The sequence below is a fragment of the Hypanus sabinus genome, chromosome 15 (genome assembly GCF_030144855.1).
Source record: "Hypanus sabinus isolate sHypSab1 chromosome 15, sHypSab1.hap1, whole genome shotgun sequence".
In the NCBI taxonomy this organism is placed as follows: domain Eukaryota; kingdom Metazoa; phylum Chordata; class Chondrichthyes; order Myliobatiformes; family Dasyatidae; genus Hypanus; species Hypanus sabinus.
Window position 1 is genome coordinate 78,058,262 of NC_082720.1, and position 21,321 is coordinate 78,079,582.

The window sequence follows — 21,321 nt, forward strand, 5'->3', positions numbered from 1 at the left end:
AAGTATTGAGCCCCTAAGCCTTTGTTCACGTAATTGAGTATTTCAACCTGGGATCATGATCAATTTAACTGAGAATTTTTATTTGCGAATCACATGCTCCTTTTTATCACTGTAGAAACGGGGGAGAAAAAAACAGGGAAAATTGTGAAGCATGAAAAACTAAAAATTCAAAAGCTGAAATGTCAGTAGTTCAAAAGTATTCATCCCCCCCCCCCCCCCCCCCCCCGCTCAGTACTTAGTCGAATGATCTCCCGCAGCTATTTCAGCCAGTAATCTTTTTGGATAAATCTCTTTTTAGCTTTGCTGCTCTTTAGTCTCGTCTGATCACAGGATCTTCTTCTACGTCTTTACAGTATCTTTTAAGTGACACTTTGCAAGGCCTTTTCAGGCGAGGATATGCTTCTTTTCGACAGGGCTTCTTCCTTGCCACTCTTCCCTAAATACCGTTTTCGTGCAAGGCCTTCGAGACCATGGAGCCAAGAACTTCAACTCCAGTTGCAGCCACTGACTTCTGCAGCTCACTCAGAGTAAATGTTGGCTTTACAGTAGCCTCTCTTGCAGGTGCCATTCTTCTCCAGGCACCAAATTGAGAGGGGCAACCTGAACAATGCAGTGTGGCTGGTGGTTTCATGTTTTTTTTCCCACTTTTCCATGATGGACTGCACTGCGCTCTGTGGTGTGTTTGATGTAACCTTCCCCAGATTTGTATTTCCCTATTATCCTTTTTCTGACTTGTCTTGAATGCTCTTTTGTTTTCATTTTGGTTTGATCTGTTGAAAATCTACCATATTGTTGGATCTTACAGAGACAGGGTATATTTACACCATTCTTAGGAATTCATCGAAAACAGGTGATCCTCCAATTTTCTACATCAACTAATCAGGTGAGTTGGTAAGGTAATATGCAGTATTGCACCTGAGGTAAGGTAAAATAGTAATTACAAAGGGGATGAATACATTTTCAGCCTCAAAATTTTTTTTTCATTTTTAGTAAATTGTTGAGAGGTTTTGGAATTTTTCTTTTTATTTGACATGACATACAATGTTTTGTAGATTTGCTCAAAACTCCTATTTCAATATATTTTAAATTTAGAAAATAAGACAATAAATGTGAAAATAATTGTGGGGTCTGAATACCTTTTCAAGGCCCTGTAATTGTGCTGTAATAAGATCTAACTTTCACGTTTCAATGGGTTCTGTGTTCCATTGTAATAATAGTTTGAAGTAACTTCAATGTGAATGAACATGTTTTATTCTGCAGAAAACTGATCCGTGTGGTTGATTCTGTAGATCATTTTCAGAAGTCTCACAACATTTTCCCCTCACGCTCACCTATAAGAGACTGTAGAGCTCTGAGGTGCTGGAGGATCAGGGTATCCTGTTGCTTCACATGCAAAAGGCTCAAGAACAGTATGCCCAAAAATGGAAAAGCTTACAAAAAGTGGGGGATACGGCCCACAAAAAAACCTTCCCCACCGTTGTGCACATCTACAAGAAAGCAGAATCTTTAATCAAGGACCCCTTCTCACAGCTGCTATCAGGAAGGAGGAACAAGAGACTTAGGCCCCACACCACTAGGTTCTGGAACAGTTTTTACCCATCAGCCATTGGGCTCCTGAACCAGAGTGGATAACTCACTCAACCCAACACTGAACTGATTTCACAACCTATGAATTCACTTTCAAATCGCGTTCTCAGTATTATTTATTAACTTATTTGTTTTTCACAGTTTGTCTTTTGCACATTAGTTGTCAGTTTTTGTTTTAGTTTTTCGTTGATTCGATTGTATTTGTTTGTTCTACTGTGAATGCCTGCAAAAAAATTAATCTCAGGATAGTGCACCGTATAATGATATATACGTACTTTGATAATAAATCAAATTTGACCTCTGAACTTTGAAATGGTTGCATGCAGATACAGCAAAGTAATTAAGTAAGATAACAGTCAAGGTGGCATCTGCATACAATGCTCCTTTGCTCAACATCTTCTGGATGGATCATGAAACTATATATTTCACTTTTTTTTGTCTTTCATGTTTGCTTTCTTTTTGTTCTGAATGTGATTCTACAACCATAGGAGCCTGTGATTTGCTGTTTGTTTGGTTGTTCAGCGCTCTGCAATCTCCGAGAGGATCCCAAGAGGCAGAGGCAGCGTGTGCGAACCAAGGCTACAGGCGGCAAGCAGAAGTTTGACTCCATTTCGCCGATTAAAGCTTCCATTGTTCGCTGCTTAAAGCGTCAAGAGAGATTGAAACATCAAGGTAAATGTGGAATGTGAGCTCTGGCTACCTGCCTTTTGATCACTGGTGGATCATTCTGCTGTGGAGAGGGGAGACTGCCTTCTGATCATGACTCAGATCACTCTGCTATGGAGGGGGAAAAGCCTGACTCTGAGCCTAAAAAATGTTACCAGGTTTTCTGCGTTTTGGATATGGACTTGGACTATAGACATTTTCTCAGTCTTATAGGTTTTATATTCTGTGTCTATTGCCCAGTCTTACTTTTTGTGTGTGTGTGTACGGGAAGGGGATTTGGGGGTTGACATGCCTGTTCCATTTTTGTTCATTTTTTGTGCGGGGTGGAGGGATTTCAGCGTTGATAATCGTGCTGCAGTTCTTTTCTTTCCTGGTTTTGTGGATATCTGGAGAAGAAGAATTTCAGAGTTGCATACTTTGATAATAAATGAACCTTTGAACCTTTTTTTTTGAACCTTTAATGCTAAGACAGCTGAGTAGGGCAATTGTGCTTCATTATATGGGTGCTGATGAGACCACATCTGGAGTTCTGTGTTGGTCTGGAGTTGGTCTCCTTACTTAAGGGAAAAATATATGGCTATGGCAGCTGTTCAGTGGAGTTTACTCATCCGATATGCACATTGTTTCTCACGCTATTTGCAACAACTGGTTTCCTTGGAATGGCTGAAAACACCTTTAAGGCTATTCAGTTTGAATATCCCTTGGGGGTACTTGAGTGTAATATCCATAATCAAATATGCTCTTGACAGTGATTTCTTCAAAGTGTTATTCCAACCCAGCTCTCCTTCTAGGTGACATTAGGTGCTCCCTAAATTTTAGCCCTGGCTTGAGATTGACATCAAGGTTTTTCTTGGAAGTATTATAAATTTCTTATCAAATGTGCAGAAATGAAAGAATTCAAATACATAAAAACAACCTTAATAATATTTCAACTTCAAAGTCAAATTTATTGACATATGCATAGGTGCAATGAAAAACTTCTCTGCAACAGCATCATCGGCATCGCGGTTAGCACAACGCTATTACACCCTGGGGAGTCCTACATCTTCTGGAAGGAGTTTGTACATCCTCCCCGTTAACGCATGGGTTTCCTCCCAAAGGCGTACCGGTTAAGTAGGTCAATTGCTCATTGTAATTTGTGCTGTGATTAGTCTTGTGCTAAATAGGTGGGTTGCTAGGTGGTATGGCTTGTTGGGCCAGTATCTCTAAATAAATAAAAATAAATATTGCATTCAAGCAGCATTTACAAGAAACAAACATAAATTAAGCACAAAATTTACAGAGAACAACACGGACAGAACAAAAACATTCACTTCAGTGATCAAAGTCGTCATAGTGTTGCTGAACTCTAGTGATTATGGTTCAGATTCAGAATCAGGGTTAATATCTCTGGCATGTGTCATGAAATGTGATTACATTGCAATACATAATTAAAATATATAAATTACAATAAGATATATATATAAAACCATAAGACAGAGGAGCAGAATTAGACTATTTGACCCATCAATTCTGCTCCGCCATTTCAGCATTGCTGATCCTTTTTCCCCCTCTCAACCACATTATCTTGCCTCCTACTTAACCTTTCATGCACTGACTAATCAAGAACCTATCAACCTCTGCCTTAAATACACCCAAAGACCTGGCTTCTCTATCCGTGTGTAGCAAGGAAGTCCATAGATTCACCACCCTCTGGCTACACAAATTCCTCCTCATCTTCGTTCTAAATGGATGTCCCTCTATGCTGAGACCGCACCCTCTGGTCCTAGACTCCCCCACCATAGGAAACATCCTCTTCACATCCACTCTATTGAGGCCTTTCACCATTCAAAAGGTTTCAATGAGGTCACCCCTCATTCTTCTAAATTCCAGCAAGTACAGATCCAGAGCCATCAAATACTTCTTATATGATAAACCTTTCAATCCCGGAATCATCTTGGTGTATCTCCTTAGAACCTCACACCCTTCCTTCCATGAGTGACCCAAAGCCGCTCACAGTACTCCATGTGAGGCCTCACCAGTGCTTTAAAAAGCCTGAACGTTACATCCTTGCTTTTATATTGTAATCCTCTCAAAATGAATGCTAACTGTGCATTTGCATTCCTCACCACTGACTCAGCCTGCAAATTAACCTTTAATTAATAAAAAAATAACTTTTAATGCATATATATAGATATATAAATAAATTAGTAGTGCAAAAAGAGAGCAAAAATAAAGAAAATGTGAGGTAGTGTATATGGGTTCATTGTTCATTCATAAATTTGATGGTGGAGGTGAAGAAGCTGGTCCTAAAATGTTGAGTCTGTGTCATCAGGCTCCAGTTCCTCGTTCTTGATGGTAGCAATGAGAAGAAGGCATGCCCTAGGTGAAGGGGTCTTTAGTAATGGACAGCATTTTTGAGGCATCGCTTTTTGAAGATGTCCTCAATGCTGTGGAGGCTAGTGCCCCTGGTGGAGCTGGCTAAGTTTGCAACTTTCTGCAGCTTTTTTTACATCCTGTGCAGTGGACTCTCCATACCAGATGGTGGTGCAACCAGTTAGAATGCTTTCCATGGTACATCTGTAGAAAGTTGCGTGAGTGTTTGGTGACATACCAGTCTCCTCAAAATCCTAATGAAATATAGCTGCTGTTGTGTCTTCTTTGTAATTGCATCAATTTGTTGGGCCCAGGATAGACCTTCAGAGATGTTGACACCCAGGAATTTAAAACCCTTTCCACTACTGATCCCTTAATGAAGACCAGAGTGTGTTCCCTTGGCCTCCCCTTCCTGAAGTCCACAATCAATTCCTTGTTCTTACAGACATTGAGTGCAAAGTTGTTGCTGTGACACCACTCAATCAGCTCATCTATCTCACTCCTGAATGCCTTCTTGTCGCTGTCCGAATATTCTGCCAAAAATAGTTGTGTCTTCGGCAAATTTATAGACGGTGATTGAGCTGTGCCTGGTAACACAGACATGGGTGGAGAGAGAGTAAGGCATTGGGCTAAGCAAGCATCTTTGACGTGCCAGTATTGATTGTCAGCAAGGAGGAGATGTTATTTCTGATCTGCATTGACTCTGATCTTCCGAAGAGGAATTCAAGGATCCAGTTGCAGAGGAAGATACAGAAGCCCAGTTGTCCTGGTTGGATCAAGAACCGAATGATTGAGGGGAGGTAACTGTTCTTGAACTTGGTGACACAGGTTTCCTGAGGGTGGTTGCGAGAAAGTGCAGAGTACTTAGGTTTCATGCACAGATTCAAATGTGCAATCTGACTTGGATCAACAAATACACCACTATTTGATTTATTAACCAACTTTCCCATCCATCTGCAAGTGTTTCAGTCACTCGTAATGCTCTTGTTCACTATTTGGAAAATAAAGTATATTTTTAATTTTAAACATTTGCATCAGGGGTAGTACTGAGTTGTAGATACTGAATTTGTTGAAGTCAATGGACTATCAAAGAATTCAAAATGACAGAAATCCTTCCTTTTTCCATATTGCTAGAGTTTAGTGATCTTTAGACTTCCCAAACTCAGATTAATATGTGAACTAAACATCTTGATTCATCTAATTTCCCTACTGCTTCCAGTCTTAAGTATGAACCACATTTTATTTATTATTATTTGGAGATATACCATGGTAACTGGCTCTTCCAGCCCAATGAGTCTGCACCACACAATTATACTCATTTGAATAATTAACCTATAATCCATCTTTGGCATTGTGGGTCATATTTTGTTACTTTGGTATTCCTATTTAAAGAAAATAAAATTTTAGTTAATGATTAAAATGACTAAACATCTATGTTTAATTAACACACTTATTAACTTTTTGATGGAATTAAGATGATTCTTACCTTTTCAAGGGAACGAACACACTACTTAGCTTGGAAATGCTTATTGGAGAGAGCAAGTTCTGAGTTTTTACCTAATATAGAAAAGAATCCTTTATAACATTAGAAAGCTAAGTGATGAGCATTTTGTAACCAGAAAGCCTTGAAACTTCTAAAAAGAGCAAACAGTAAGTAACATACAAAGGAATTTCATATTGTATTCTTGATTCTGAAGCATGGAAGAAAATTAATGCTGAGTAGCAGATCCCCCTTCCCATCAGGGAAGAACTAGCTCAAGTTTGATTAGTTAACCTTCCTGTTGGCAAAACCATTCCTGAAGTCAAATTCAAAGTTGAAGCAAATTTATTATCAAAATACATATATATCACTGTCTTGAGATTCATTTTTCTTGCAGGCACTTACAGGACAAAAAAGAAATGCAATAAAATTTATGAAAAACTATGCATAAACAAAGAATAACAAACAGGCAAAATGTAAAAGAAGATAACAATATTTTCAGACAGCATTTGATGAGGTGCCACACATGAGGCTGCTTAACAAAATAAAATCCTCTGGTGTTACAGGAAAGATACTGGCATGGATAGAGGAATGGCTGACAGGCAGGAGGCAATGAGTAGGAATAAAGGAGTTTGCTGCCAGTGTCTAGTGGTGTTTCTCAGGGGTCAGTATTAGGAACTGCTACTTTTCACTTTATATGTCAATTATTTGGATAATGGAATTGATGGCTTTGTGGCAACGTTGGCAGATGATACAAAGATAGGTGGAGGGGTGGGTAGTGCTGAGGAAGGAATGCGATCCCAGGTTGGGGACCGCTGATCTAGACGAAGGGAGTCTTTGATGATGAATACTGCTTTCTTGTGGGATGCACACCTTTTAAGTGTGCTCAGTTGTGGTTTGCATGTGATGGACTGGGCTGTATCCATTACTTTCTGTTCTTGGACATTGGTGTGTTTCCATAGCAAGCCATGATACAATCAGTCAAGATACTCTGAACTGTGAAGAGGTTTATTAAAGTTTCTTCTACTTAGTTAGTCCTTTGGGATCGAGGGTGACTTACTTCTGTTCCAGTCTTGTGGGTTCTGAAGTGGTTATTGAAGGGAAAAAACCACAGACTCTGCCATAGATGGGTAGAAGGTGCCTGATAGGATGGGTGAATAGTCCGGAAATGAGTGCATTCCATCTGCCTTCAAGTGCCAGGCAAATGACTTCTTCCTCAAAGTCAACAAGACAAAGGATTTGGTTATTGACTTCAGGAGAACTCACACCAGTCACACTCCTTTATACATCAGCAGAACAGTACCAATCTGTGAGCAGTTTCAAACTCCTGGGTGCACACATTCCACACAAACTCTTATGGTCCCAGGACAATCAGGATAGCTCACCAACTCCTCTACTTTCAGAGGAGGCTGAGAGAGCTGGAGTATCCATGTCTATACTGATGACATTCTGCAGATGCGCAGTAGAGGGCATCTTATCAGGCTTCATCACTGCATGGTACGGAAGCTACATTGTGACAGACAGAAAGGCTCTACACAGTGTAGTCAAAACTGACACCAACCTATCCACCATCGGGGACATATACACAGAATAGTGCTGAAAAAGGACCAGTGACATCATGAAGGATCCCACCCCTTGCTCATGGACTGTTTGTCCCACTCCCATTGGGGAGGAGGCTAAGCAGCATCCACACCAGGACAACTAGACTGAAAAATATTTGCTTTTCCCAAGCAGTAAGGCTGTTCCTCTATCCATTAACCCACCCTCCACACCCCATCCCCCACTACTTTATCATTTCCTGACAGTCATCTTACTTACAGACTCCCCTGTGTCTCAAGTCACTTTATGGACACACAATCAAACTATGTCCATAAGCTATCTTATGTATTTATATTTTTGTGGTTTTTTTATATTTTATCGTGTTCTGTATTTTTTGTTGTGCTGCATCAGATCTGGGGTTGCATTTAATTTGTTCTCCTTTACACTTGTGGACTGGAAATGATGTTACACAAAGTTGAATCTGGATATGCAGCACCTGACGTCTCAATACCGCCACAAATTCTCCTCTGCCATTCTGGCTGGTCATGGTCAAAGATGGTCGGAAGGAAGTGATACATTTCCTCAAAGGAGCATTGGACACATTCTTGAATTTTACCTCTGTGCATCTGATATCTTTTTCCCTGTGACTCAGAATATTATGTCTCCTTTGGGAGTATGGTGCGAGGGTATAAGTAAAGTCTCAGTGGCAGGGATGTTAGCCTGCATGAGGACATTGATGTAGGTTGGCTTATTCTTCTAGAGAACTTGAAGGTTATTAATGCCCTGAAAGTGAACACTAGGATCCTCAACCACCTCCCTCCCCCAGTGTCTGGAGAGTTGCCTTCCGAACTACAGTATGGATTCTCTTAATTCTTGATATTCTTTACTAGAACTAGGGGACATAGCCTCAAGATTTGGGGGAGTAGATTTAGGATGGAGATGAGGGGGAACTGCTTTTCCCAGAATGGTGAAGCAGTGGAATTCTCTGCCCAATGAAGCAGTGAAGACTATCTCAGCAAATATATTTAAGACAAGGTTGGATAGATTTTTGTGTAGTAGGGGAATTGAGGGTTATGGGGAAAAGGCAGGTAGGTGGAGGTGAGTTCATGGCCAGATCTGCCATGATCTTATTGAAATGGCAGAACAGGCTCAATGTGCCAGATGGCCTACTCCTGCTAATCTATTTTATGTTTTTGAGATATCATGGAGCATGTAACAACTGCAAAATGATATGGAGGAAACAGCACAGGATCTTTCTCAACCTCACTAAAGCCTTTGACTCCCTCAGTCATAAGGTGTAGTGGAGCATCCTCCTCAAATTCAGCTGCCCAACGGAAATTCAGCTCCACAGCTGAGGGCTGTCTTACACAAAATCACTGATCTTCAAACAAGACCACTGCGCACAACTTTTTTTTGTAATTTATTTTTTTATTGAAGTTTATCATCAAACAAACATTTCCATAAGATGTATTTCAGATACTGTACAATATATCATATAATCATATTTGCACAAATTTCCACATAATAATTATCTGAGGTATACACTCATAGAAAGGAGAGAAAGACCAATCAAAATAAGAAATCTATGTGGAAATCAAGCTTCTTGATACTAGTTCTTTCTGATTTTTGAAAACTGGGTAGATCAATAAGTTGCTGAATTTAATGAATGGCTTTTACCTTTCCTAAGAGAGACCAGTAGTTTCTGGCCTTTCTGGAGCGCTAAGTTGTTTAATTGTGTAAAGGATTTAAACAATTCACTTCTAATTCCCGACAGCGATGACAGTTGGTTTATTGTTTTGGTTTCTCTGCCCTGATATTCCTGTACAGCTGACAGACACCCATGATCATAGAACAGATTTTTTATTTGTCTGATATAGCTACCGTCATCGTTTACTGCTCAAACAACACGTAGGGTCAGGTTTTTTTTTGATCAACAAAGCATTGTTCCATTTAAAGTGGTTACACGTTCAATGTTATTATTGTAGGTCTTTCAGTTAACCCCGATTTCTGTGGAACTTTTAAACTCCCATTTCACTTACATTCTTTCCAAGTTCAATTAATTAATGCAAAATTAAAAATATTGTGCGATTTGCAAAAGGACAGTAAACGTTATTTAGCGACCATAAACGTCTCAAAATTGAATGAATGGCAAATATATTAAATATGAATAGATTACCGGAAATAACTTGATGAGGGTCAGCCGCATCTGGGAAAACAAAAACATAAATTTACCGTTGCAAACCGAGTAAAGTCCCGAAGGGGAAAAAATCACTACAATGTCTATCTGTTGCATAATGTACTTATGCATAATAAGCTTTTAATTCAGATTTCCAACATCTACATTTTTTGTTTTTTAAATTATTAATATTAGTTTTATCGTGATAGTGGAACGAATTCAACACTTCTCTTCGTTTCAGTGCATATGCAATGCAGATTGCGAATAACAGGTTTGATCGGTTGCAATAACCGCAGGAACACTATTGTTGCATATTTCATCTCAATGTAGGTCGAAAGACCATAAGACACTAAAGGAACAGCGTCGGAGGGACAGTACAAGAGGAAACTGGGTAGGCCTGAAGCAGCCGATAGCTCTGGACTATAAATGGGTTTAGATTTCCCCACGGCTGCCTCCCCAGTTAGCAATTGGGACGCAAATTTCACTTCCTCCCCTCTCCTGTGATTGACTTCCAAGCTGTCGAATGCAAGTGAAGGAAAGGAAACGAATGGGGGCGGGACACGGAGGAAGCTTTAAAAGATCTCCAGTGGCAGCGTTGTCCTGAGCAACGCAACAAGGACAAAGGTAGTTATGCTGTAACTAGTTAAATAATTTAATGTAGTTTCATTTTGTGCTTAAAATATTCTAGTGAGGAAAGAATATATTTGAACTGATAATGTTAGAAAGATTAGTTCAAATGCCCGTTACGTGTAGAATGTGTGTGCGTGTTGTAAGTTTATATCCAGTTATTTTCATTTTTTATGTACGTTGGAATTTTGTTTTGGCTGGAAATATTGCTGTGTGGTAACTAATGTGCTGTCTCTGCCCGGACTGCTCTTTCTCAGGTTGTAAGGGAAGGTAAACGTTATTGTAGGTTGAAATTCAGTGCATTGTCATTTCCATCGGACGCCCGGTGTTATTGCTGAATCGCACGGCGGCTGTTGATTCTGCCGGGCTGTCGCCTGTTTGTTGGAAATAGTTGGTATTTAAACTAGTTTACCGGGCCTTAAAATGGCAGTGGGGACAAGCCCGGGCATATCCTCCAGTGTGCGGCGGGGGTTACCCCTCTAGCGGTGACTGGTGACACTCGTACAGCGGGGAGGAGCGGAATCTCAGGCCGTCCAGTCGCCTGTTGGGTCAAAGTGAATTTCACAACAGTTAAAGATGCCCTGTCGCTAATAATCCAGTTGGAATTGTCAACCCAAATGGTTTGACTGCAGCAGACATGTAAATGCAAAACAGGTCCACATTTAGCTGCGTGTTGGGTTAACGCTTACTCTTTGTTGTAAGTGTGGTTGAATTGAATTACACTCAAAATGCAAACCTGACCTCATCTATTCTCGAATGTGGTTGTACTTTTTCAAAACCAAAATGGGCCAGACGTCGAGGGTGGGCGAACAAGTTGGGTACCGAGGTAATTCTTCAGGTTTTTCACCATTTCTGATGGAAAGTGTCCCTTTCTTTACTCCCTCTCTATTTACAAATGGCTTCACCAGCGAAAGGTTTTCTGCACGTTGTTTTGCCCTCATTTCTAACTCCAATTTTGTTTATTGTAAAGGTGTTCAGATGTAATTCCTGTTGTTTTAAGTACACTGAAGGAAAAGAAACACGTATCGTGAAACCTGCAAATTTTGGAACTCTAAATAAAACCAGAAAATACTTTGGAAACCCCATCAGATAGGGCAGTTGTGCAAAGGGAGGGTGTGGTGGGGAAAAGGTTAACAATTCAATTGAGAATTTAGAACAGGAGGAGAGAGAAAAGGTAATTTTAAGTTGCAGAAAGGATGGGGAGACGTACATGACAAAAGGAATATTCAGTTGATGGATTTGAAGAGCTAAACGGCCTAATTCTGCTCCTATATCTTGTGATGCATGGGGGAGGGGGGGGAATGGGGTGTGTGAATACGCCCAAAGGAATGTGGAAGTTCTGCAATGCAAGGTCAAAGATGTGCCCAAGTCCAGGCAGTACTAATGGAACGAGGAAAGTCTCAGCCAAGACCACGAAAGGATGACTTGCACCGTTAATACCCATTTCTCACACAGACAGAACAAGTTAGCAATCATGAAGTTTGAAAGGCCATGATGGTGGATGTGGTGTTATCACTCAAACTTGTATCAGACCTTGTATTAACTGCAGGAGGCCTCAGGCAGGTAGGATTGGGAATGGGACAAAGTGGCAAGGCTACGCATGCTCTGGGCGCTCCTACAGACTGAACACTAGTGCGTTGCAAAATGGACTCCCAGCTTCTTCAATGTGGATGAAATTGTCATTGTGAACACCAAATGCAGGACACTAGATTAGAAGAGACAAGTAAATTGGTTTCTTTTGTTGTATCAGAGATGGCCATTTCTACTATACAATTCATCTGTAATAGTGACTTGACTTTTGACACCATTGACACAACTGGACCTTCTGAGCATCTTCACCGTCTTGCAATTTGTAACTTGAATATTCCTTTAATGATATTTTCCACAACTGTTGGAAAAAATAATCTTTGTCCATTCTCTCCTGTCTCTTAACTGTCTCCACTGAATCCAGATCAAATGACAACTACAGCTGAGCCCCACGACCACACTGGACTGGCTCTTTAACGGACGTTTCCCTCGACTCCATCTCTTCTACAACTTAAAACAACTTGTTTTCTCTCCCAGTTCTGAGCAAGAGCCTGGAGCCCAGAAATGATGACAGTTTCTCCATGTGTCCTAACTTATTCCAGTTTGTTAATTTTGTGTTTGCTGTGCAAATGAATTTTTAAAATGTAGTTTTGACTGCGATTTATCTGGGTATGTTGCTTTATTCTTGTGCCACTAATTTATGTGGGGGAACTGGTGCAAAGCCACTTCTCAAACTACCATCTGGCCTTGTGCACTGGCTGCATAATTTCTTTTTCATTTCAGATTTCTTTGTTGTTAAATGACTGCATGTTATTGCTGGCTTTTCATAGAAACAAGTCTGCCATAATTTCTTCACCGCCCTTGTCATTGATGGGGCAGAAATCCATTGTGCATACTTAGAATGTGAGAAATTATTTTGCAACACGTGTTCCACATTTTTTTTTGTGGACATAGTGAATGCCTGCTGTGCTCTCTTTGGTCACGGGAAGTGTGGCATTTCAGTCCATGATCATGTAGTTTTAAATGTTTGAAATCATTGATAAAGTCAGAACTTGCTATTCTGTTTTCTAATTTAATCACAAATTATATAATGGTGTTAAGGACAATTTTTTTTGAAAGGTCCGCTCCCACAAAATCAGTTGGGAGAAAAAAATGGAACAGTCGTAAATTTAAGACCATGGATGGGCATCTCAAGTGTGAATGGTTGGAAGGTATTCTTGAATGTGGGTACAGTGAGCTTAAACTTTAGGTTAAGGGTGCTTCTTTGCAAGAAAATGGACTGACAATAAATTAATGTTAATTTGAAGACTCACTCGTCAGGAAGAGTAGCTGGGTACTTTCTTAAATTGCATTTAGAATTGAATAGACGTCGCAATAGTGCTATAGAGTTCTCTTAGTTGTTTGAAGCTGTTAAGTGATGTCACTTTTTTTTAAACTTTGCAATTTAAGATGATTGGAACTAAACCAGAAGAAGCAAATGAAGAAGTTGTGGCACTCGTGAACCAGCTGACTGCACAATTAGAGCAAGAACCAAAATATCAACCAAGAATCAGTGGTTTGAAGGCTATTGAATCAGCGCAAGAAAATGGAATTCGGATGACTGTACATCTGAGAAATCTTGAAGTTAAGGATCTTCTAAGTCTGTCCCAGTTCTTTGGATTTAGCACAGACACATTCGTCCTGGCTGTCTCTTTACTTGATAGATTCTTGGGGCTAATGAAGGTAAGGCTGAGCATTTTGCTAATGCATGAGCAAAATATTACTAAGGTTACTATAATAGATGTATTAAATCCTGCGCAAATGTTTTCAAGTAGTTTCTATAATTAAATTAAATCGTTTGTCTTTCCTCTCACAACTTGGATTGCGACTCAGTAATGTATTCCAAGTACGGGGAATGAAATGGATAATGTGAGCTGGCTGGAAACTTGTTATTTTGGGAATGGGGAATGAACTTTCTTTTGATATGTATAGAATTCTCACTGCTGTGACACACCCTTCAGTTCTGCCTTTTATTTTCTGTGCAGAAGTGTACCTTACTGAAAGTGTGCCCAGCTTTTTGGTAATAGCTATGAGTATGTGACCCGTCTGGACTAGAATGCAGACCTTGTACTGATTTAATGTGTATAAAATAGTGGGAAGCCCTTGCTGTCGGTTTTGAGCGCCTTCTGTTTGCTGTGCACCTACAAACCTATGTATTGACTTTCTTTTAAGGATCTGCTGGTGTTGACTTGCTACCTAGAGTTGTGGTCTCAATCCAAAACGGAGAGACCACAAGCAGCAGCTGGACCTGGTCCAACATAAAGACATCGTATAGATGGAGCTGATCAAGTCCCATCTGTAAAACAGCTGGAAAAATTCTTTGCAAATCAAACTAAGTAATGCCTCAAACTTTGTCAGACCTGTTAAGGGCTTCAAATGTCAGTGAAATTTATTAATTAAGGAATATTTAAATATTATTAAAACCTATTAATATTACTGCTACAAACAATTACATTTTTGACTAATTCCAAAAACATGTAAATTAACTATTTCTTGCCATTCCTTCTCTGTCAGTACAAATGGGCTTTTTGATCCAGCAGTCATTCTAACCTGGGGAATGTTTTCCAGCATTTGCAGGTTTTCTCTTGTTTGTGATTTGTTTACTACACTACGAAGTCTGTTCCAGGACTGCGTATTCTGAAGAAGTTTAAATCTTCCCTTCGACAAGAGTTCAGTGAAACCCTCTCTCACTGCTTCCCCTCTGATCCCAGCCCTGCTGAAGGGTATCAGCCTAACACGTCAACTGTACTCCCCCCCCCCCCCCCCCCCCATAGATGATGCCTGGCTTGCCTTTGTTCCTTCAGCGTTTTGTGTGTGTTGCCTGAATATTTGAGTAACACACACTTCCACTTAAAGTTATCGGTGGAAGTGTTGGGGAAGTCTTCTCTGAGAATTTGAGAATTGTCGCCTTGTTGTAGTGGAGAAGCTTGTGAGTTCCTGATGCCCCGAGAGCAATGGCGCCTGGAATTTAGTAATGTAGAACTGAGCTCCTGGTAGGGTCACTTGTGGTGGTTAGGTCAGGGGGCAGTTCCAGACAGTGATCCAATCAGGACCTCAGTGGAAGATGATGACGCATCACAATGGCATTGAAGGTGGAGGACAGCTGCAGCAGTGAAGGGTTCCCATTCGTCTTGCATTCCACGCCGCTGGATCCTGACCCCGAGCTGTCAGTGACCATATGGTGGCTGTCTGTGCATCAGCCTCCTCACACTTGTTTAAAAAAAGTGTCACACTCAGGCGTTCTCCACTAAGGATATCCATCTGAACATCGTGGATTAAGTCGCATGGCTATCAGCAAGTGGCAAAGGGGACAGGATTGTGAGATCTGGAAGTCACTAGTCAGAATACGTGGAGCCTGGACTGACCTCTACAGCCATCTGACAATCGCCTATTAGACAACTCTTTAGGAGAGTGTCATACACAATTCGAGTGATCGCATACAGGTTTCCCCTGTTATTTGAAGGTATAGCATTCCTATGAATTGGTTCGTAAGCCGGAATGTCGTAAAGTGAAGAAGCAATTGCCATTTATTTATATGGGAAAAATTTGTGAGTGTTCGCAGACCCAAAAGGTAACCTACTAAATCATGCCAAATAACACACAAAACCTAAAATAATACTAACATACAGTAAAAGCAGGAATGATCTGATAAATACACAGCCTGTATAATGTAGGAATACTTTTCTGCAATTATTGCAGCACTGTCCACAGCAGCGAATATTTCACACAAGTGCTCTCAGCAGCACTCGCGGCAAAAATAGTCGGCGCAAGCGCCACCAGCAGAAACACTCTTTCCAGTAACCTTTAAGCTATGAAGCTAGCAAATAACACAAAAATATACAGCCTATATAAAGTAGAAATAATGTATGTAAAGTGTAGTTTCACTTAACGGAACCAGGAAGACAGCGAATACACTGATGATGGTGTGTTAGGCTGAGTCGTCGGAGGTTGGGGTGGTGGGAGGTAGAGGAGACTGGAGGGTCATCTCATCGTTGTCTGTTTCCATCAGGGCAGACAGGTCATCTTCTATGTCTGTCTGCCTCAATGTCGAAGGTCGAGTTTCGTCGTCTGCTGTGGCTGATGTGGAAGGCTTGAAAAACGACAGTATGCTTGACTGCTTAGCCTCGTGCATGTTTCTATCTTAGCTCTTTGTAAGCACTCAAATCATCCTGCAAGTATGTCCTAAACCTACGTACCCTTTCAAAATTAAAAGTCATATTTTTCTGCAATCATTGCACCATTGTCAATTGCTGCAATAATCTCACACAATTGTTTCCTGTTCAGTTCCTGGATGACTTCACTTTCGGGCTGTTTGCAACTGCGTTCAGCTTCAATTGTTATCTTTTCCTCTTCATCAGCTCTTCGTCTGTCAGTTCTTGGTCATGGGATGCCAAAACCTCTTCAGCATCATCTTCGTCAACTTCCACAAACCCTTAGCTAAACTCACTATGTCCTTACTTTGTTCGGATCGGAACGCTTTATTATGTCTAGTTTTACACTAAGTGTAACACCTTTACGCGCTCTTTTAGGCTTTTCCGATACCTCAGAATCATCTTGCTAACGGATGCACAAAATAAATTGACATAAAGCACAGATGCTCACAGGTATGCGTTTAAGCAACACCAGCTAGAATGCAGTTCCGGGGGAGGAGCTAGTCTGCTCAGCGCGCGCTACCTTTTTTTCGTAACAGTGAAAACACCTTCTGTTCGTGAAAACAGGTAACTAATGTAGATCTTTCGCAACAGCAAGTTGACGTAAAGCAAACGTTCGAAAAACGGGGGACACCTGTACTACTGCTGGGAAAATGCAGCAGTTTCTCGCTCTATGATCAGACTTGATGAATTGTCCAACTCTTGAGCATAACTGGAAAACAGCAATATGGTTTCAGTCTTCTGTGTTCACGTGGTACTTGTGAGGGGGAAATGCCAGCAGGATGGCACAGAAATACTGGCATTTCTCAACTTTCTTGTCACAAGCCTGTCACATTGCCTTTGGATCTCGTGGTATTTGGAATTGGACTGGGGTTAGTTGTCAACAAAAAAAGTGTGATGGAAGGTGGAACTGCTTTGTTCATTGTGATTGATTCACAGAGTGTGTCAGTAACCTTACCACCCCTTTTTCCCCTCCCCCAGCACATTCTAAAATGAATAAAAACACCTGTCTGTTAATGGACAAGACTTAATATTTTAGAATCAGAAAATCAAGTTTATTATCAGTCTTAACTGATTTGTTGTTTTGTGGCAGCAGTATAGTACAAAGGCATAAAATTACTATAAATTACAAAACAGATTGTGGAAAAAAAAGAGGATTATTCATAAATCTGACAGAAGGGAAGAAACTGTTGCTGAATTGTTCAGTGTGGCTCTCTGGACTCCTGTACTCTGATAGTAATAAGAACAGGTCATACAGTTTCCCCCCCTATCTGAAGGTAGAGCGTTCCTATGAAACCGTTTGTAAGCCAAAATGCCGTAAAGTGAAGAAGCAATTACTGTTGATTTATATGGGAAAATATTTTGAGCGTTCCCAGACCCAAAAAAATGACCTACCAAGTCATACCAAATAACACATAACCTAAAATAACACGAACATATAGTAAAAGCAGGAATGATATGATAAATATACAGCCTACATAAAGTAGTAATATTATGTACAGTATAGTTTCACTTACCAAAATCGAGGAGACCCTGAGCTGAAATTGATTGCGAGAAAAATATCAGTACATACACAGCTACTCACGTACACGCATGCGCACACAACTGCCCGCACAAGGCTTCACAGTCGTGGTAGTCTTCCTTGGGATAAATTCACATATAAAGCAGGTGCCTTTTTTCGTAAAAGCGAAAATCCTCTTTGGTTAGCAAAATCAGGTACTAATGTAGGTCTTTCGTAACAGCGAGCTTTTGTAAAGCTAGCATTGGAAAAATGGGGGCCGCCTGTATTCCGAATGGTGAAGGGCTTTGATAATGGGCACTGCTTCTTGTAAATGTTTTATCCACACTTGATTTTTTAAAAAATATTAAAACAAGGTTCTCTCATGAGCAACCTTAAATAATTTATAGTTCTATAATTCTTCTGTGTATGTTGATCAGGCCTGCAATAAGATGCCTCTAGGAACATGAAGATGCTTTCATGTGGTGAATCTAAAAGTTTAAATGAAAAGACCAATACTTCAAGGGAAATCTGACTTGGGAAGCCACTGTTATTTTTATCTTAATTGTTTGCTCTCTGCTTGTGGAGCTTGTAGATTCTTGAATGACCATATCCTGCTGAATTTCCAATTGGATATGTTGCCGAGTCCTGATGAAGGGTCTCTTTCTGAATTTTGACTGTTTATTCCCTGCACGGCCTTCTAAGTTCCTCCAGCATTTTGTGTTACAGTTGACTAGTAAAATATTCTTTGGTTCCAGGTGCAGCCAAAACACTTGTGTTGCGTTGGCCTTTGCTGTATGTACCTTGCTGTGAAGGCAACCGAAGAGGAACGCATAATTCCACATGCCAGTGACCTGATCCGAATCAGTCAGTACAGATTCACGGTTTCAGATATGATGAGGATGGAGAATATTATCCTAGAAAAGCTGCACTGGAGGGTGAAAGGTCCAACTGCTTTGAACTTTCTGCGACTATACCACAAGTTTATTCAGAACTGTTCTGTATCTGAAAGGTATGGTTAATAATTTGGTTTTTTTTGGGGCAGAATTCTCATTACAGTAGAGCTAGATTTGTAAGCTTGGTGAGTGTTATTCGTCAGGGTAAGCGACTATCAATACATACTGACTGATACTGGCATTAGGGTTTCTAATTAACCTGTTCATTGAGTTTGAAAACTTTATAGGCGATTCTATGCTGGACTCTGGTCCTTGTTTTAATTTTATAAAAGGGGAAGTCCAGTAGCGTAGTGGTTAGCACAGCACTTCACTGTACAGGCAACCCAGGTTCAATTCTCACTGCTGCCTGTAAGGAGCTTGTACGTTCTCTCTCTGTGGGTTTCCTCCCACGGTCCCACAGTCCAAGACCCACTGGTTGGTAGGTTAATTGATCATTGTAAATTGTCCCGGGATTAGGCTACAATTAAATTGGGAGATTGTTGGAAGGTGCGGATTGTAGGGCCAGAAAGGCATATTCAGTGCTGTATCTCAGTAAGTAAATAAAATGTAAGGCAATGAATGCACTTGTCAAATAATCCAGCCAAACACAAGTAGAGACAATGAAAGGTAGGAGTGGTTTAGTGCTCTTATTGCTGTAACAACACAAATTACTTAAGTGCATTATTTCTCCCTGATACAGTTCCTAATCTTTCTTGTACTTCTGATGGGTGCCAATTTAGCTCTAAAATTTCCAGAGGATTAGCAGATTTTCTACATGGTAATGTCCTCTGCCTAACGCATCACAAATTTTGCCCATGTGATGAATTGGGAGTCAGGCTTTCACTCTCAACTGCAGATGCTCTGCGGGTTACTTCCATGGTGTGGTCCGAAAGGAGAAATTCTTGCTTGTTCTCCATACTTCTGAACTTGTTTGACTTGAGAATTTGGCTATATTTGGGGTGGCATGGTTAAGGCTCAGTTCTACCACTGTCTAAGGAGTTTGTATTCTCCCTGTGACCAGTGAATTTCATCCCAGTTTTCCAGTTCCTCCCACGTTCCAAAGATTTATAGGTTGGTCACATGGGTGTAATTGGCTGGCAGGTTTGTTGGGCAGGATGGGCCTGCTACCTCATCATGTCAATGATTCTGAAAGGGCCAAGTCTCTTGTATGTAGCAATAAAGGATGCAGTGTACTGTTAATATGTTGAGGCCTGGATAACTTGGTATTGCTGGATTACCTGACAAATCTTCTTTTCATTTAGAAAGGAGATGCTGAACCTTGATCGACTTGAATCCCAACTCAAAGCTTGTAGTTGTCACTTTATCTTCTGCAAGACAAAAGTAAGTTTTGAAGCCAGTGAAAGAAAATTAAAGGAAAATTAATTATTCCATTTTCCAAATAATCTGCTTTATATTTTAGGGGTCGATCTTGGCACTGTCAGTCCTTGCTTTGGAGGTCCAAACTCAAAAATTGCTTGATGTATTGGAGACTATTGAGAGCTTACAGTTGCATTCCAAAGTAAGTGGCATAGTGCATGTGCTGAGACCAGGTTTTTACCTTGTGATTTACAACTAAAATAGCTCTTGTACATCTTTGAAAGTAATGACTATAAAATGAGAAGGTGTGTGTAAATGCTAATGTGTATGTGGATTTAAAGGCATTTTAGATGTCTGGTGGGCAGGGAAGATGGAGGAAGAATTTGTTGTTCCCTCTCCAAGTATTTTGTTTTCTTGCAGAGTGGATCAGATGATTATTTTATGTGGGTTTATAAACCCAGCTTATTTTAAAATAATTTCACAACAAAGTTTTAAAAGTAAATTTTTTATCAATGTATATCTCAGATGTATACTTTGATTTGTTTTCTTGCAGGCATTCACAGGAAAATAAAGAAATGCAATAGAATTTAAAAAAAAACTATAAACACCAAAAACTGATAAAAATCAATGTGAAAAAGGAGACAAATGGTGCTAATATTTAGAAAAATAAATAATACTGATGAATAAACAGGGATTGAGACAGTGTGAAATTCAATTTGAGCAACAGGGCAAAACTAGCATTGGCAATCAGATGGCAGCAGCATTTACTGTGGCTACCTGGAGTAGAGAGAATTTGTAGGAAAGGAAGGTGGTTGAATGTTCACTCAAAGGGACATGGAAGTTATTAGCAGAAGAGTGCATGGTAATTGGAATCTCCTATTCACAAAGGAGCCTACGTGACTAGTGTGGGTCACCAGAGAAAGCGCCTGGCAGGACATGGCTGTAGCTATCTCGTACTCAACCGAGCTGTGCAGATGTGGGCTTCATGCCCTCAAGAATTTAGGGTGAATTGTGCTTTACCAGAAGTACTTTTAGAATGCCAATTCATTAATGAATAAGGGAATCATTCATCGACACATTTTTAATCAATATCATTGAACATCCTTCCGACAGCTCCTGCAGCTAAACTGGTGCAAAACGTGTTACTTCATAAGCTTTCCTTAAGACTACACTGAGTCTGAGAGGCGGGGATCTTGATGACTGGGCATCTCAGGATCCCCATATTTTCCACCCAGGCTTGTGATGATGATGATCACTACCCATTGGCCTTCCAGACAGACAGGTGCCAACCACCACCACCAATCAGTGTTGGTTGTATTGTAATTGTGGTGTGAAGGCTCGTTTCATCTGGGCTTTCTCTGCTCATTACTGGTATTAAAAGATTAGATTGTAGAGAGGATTGCTTTACCTTGATTGTGACAATG

At 40.4% G+C, this 21,321-nt stretch overlaps 1 protein-coding gene across 6 annotated transcripts in view; it reads left to right on the forward strand.

The window, feature by feature from the left end:
• The first annotated feature begins 262 nt into the window (after window positions 1-262).
• ccng1 (cyclin G1) overlaps window positions 263-21,321 on the forward strand; it is a 28,074-nt gene continuing 7,015 nt past the window's right edge. Inside the window, exons 1-6 of one of the 6 annotated variants that reach the window (XM_059990567.1) lie at window positions 263-883; window positions 2,110-2,259; window positions 13,407-13,679; window positions 18,404-18,657; window positions 19,843-19,921; window positions 20,001-20,099. In XM_059990567.1, the coding sequence (XP_059846550.1) occupies window positions 13,407-13,679; window positions 18,404-18,657; window positions 19,843-19,921; window positions 20,001-20,099 (705 nt within the window). In that variant the 5' untranslated portion in view covers window positions 263-883; window positions 2,110-2,259. Of the gene's footprint in view, window positions 884-1,096; window positions 2,260-10,338; window positions 10,428-10,470; window positions 10,573-11,119; window positions 11,257-13,406; window positions 13,680-18,403; window positions 18,658-19,842; window positions 19,922-20,000; window positions 20,100-21,321 lie in introns of those variants that run through there. The other 5 variants (XM_059990565.1, XM_059990566.1, XM_059990569.1 and 2 more) reach the window with 5 other exon arrangements.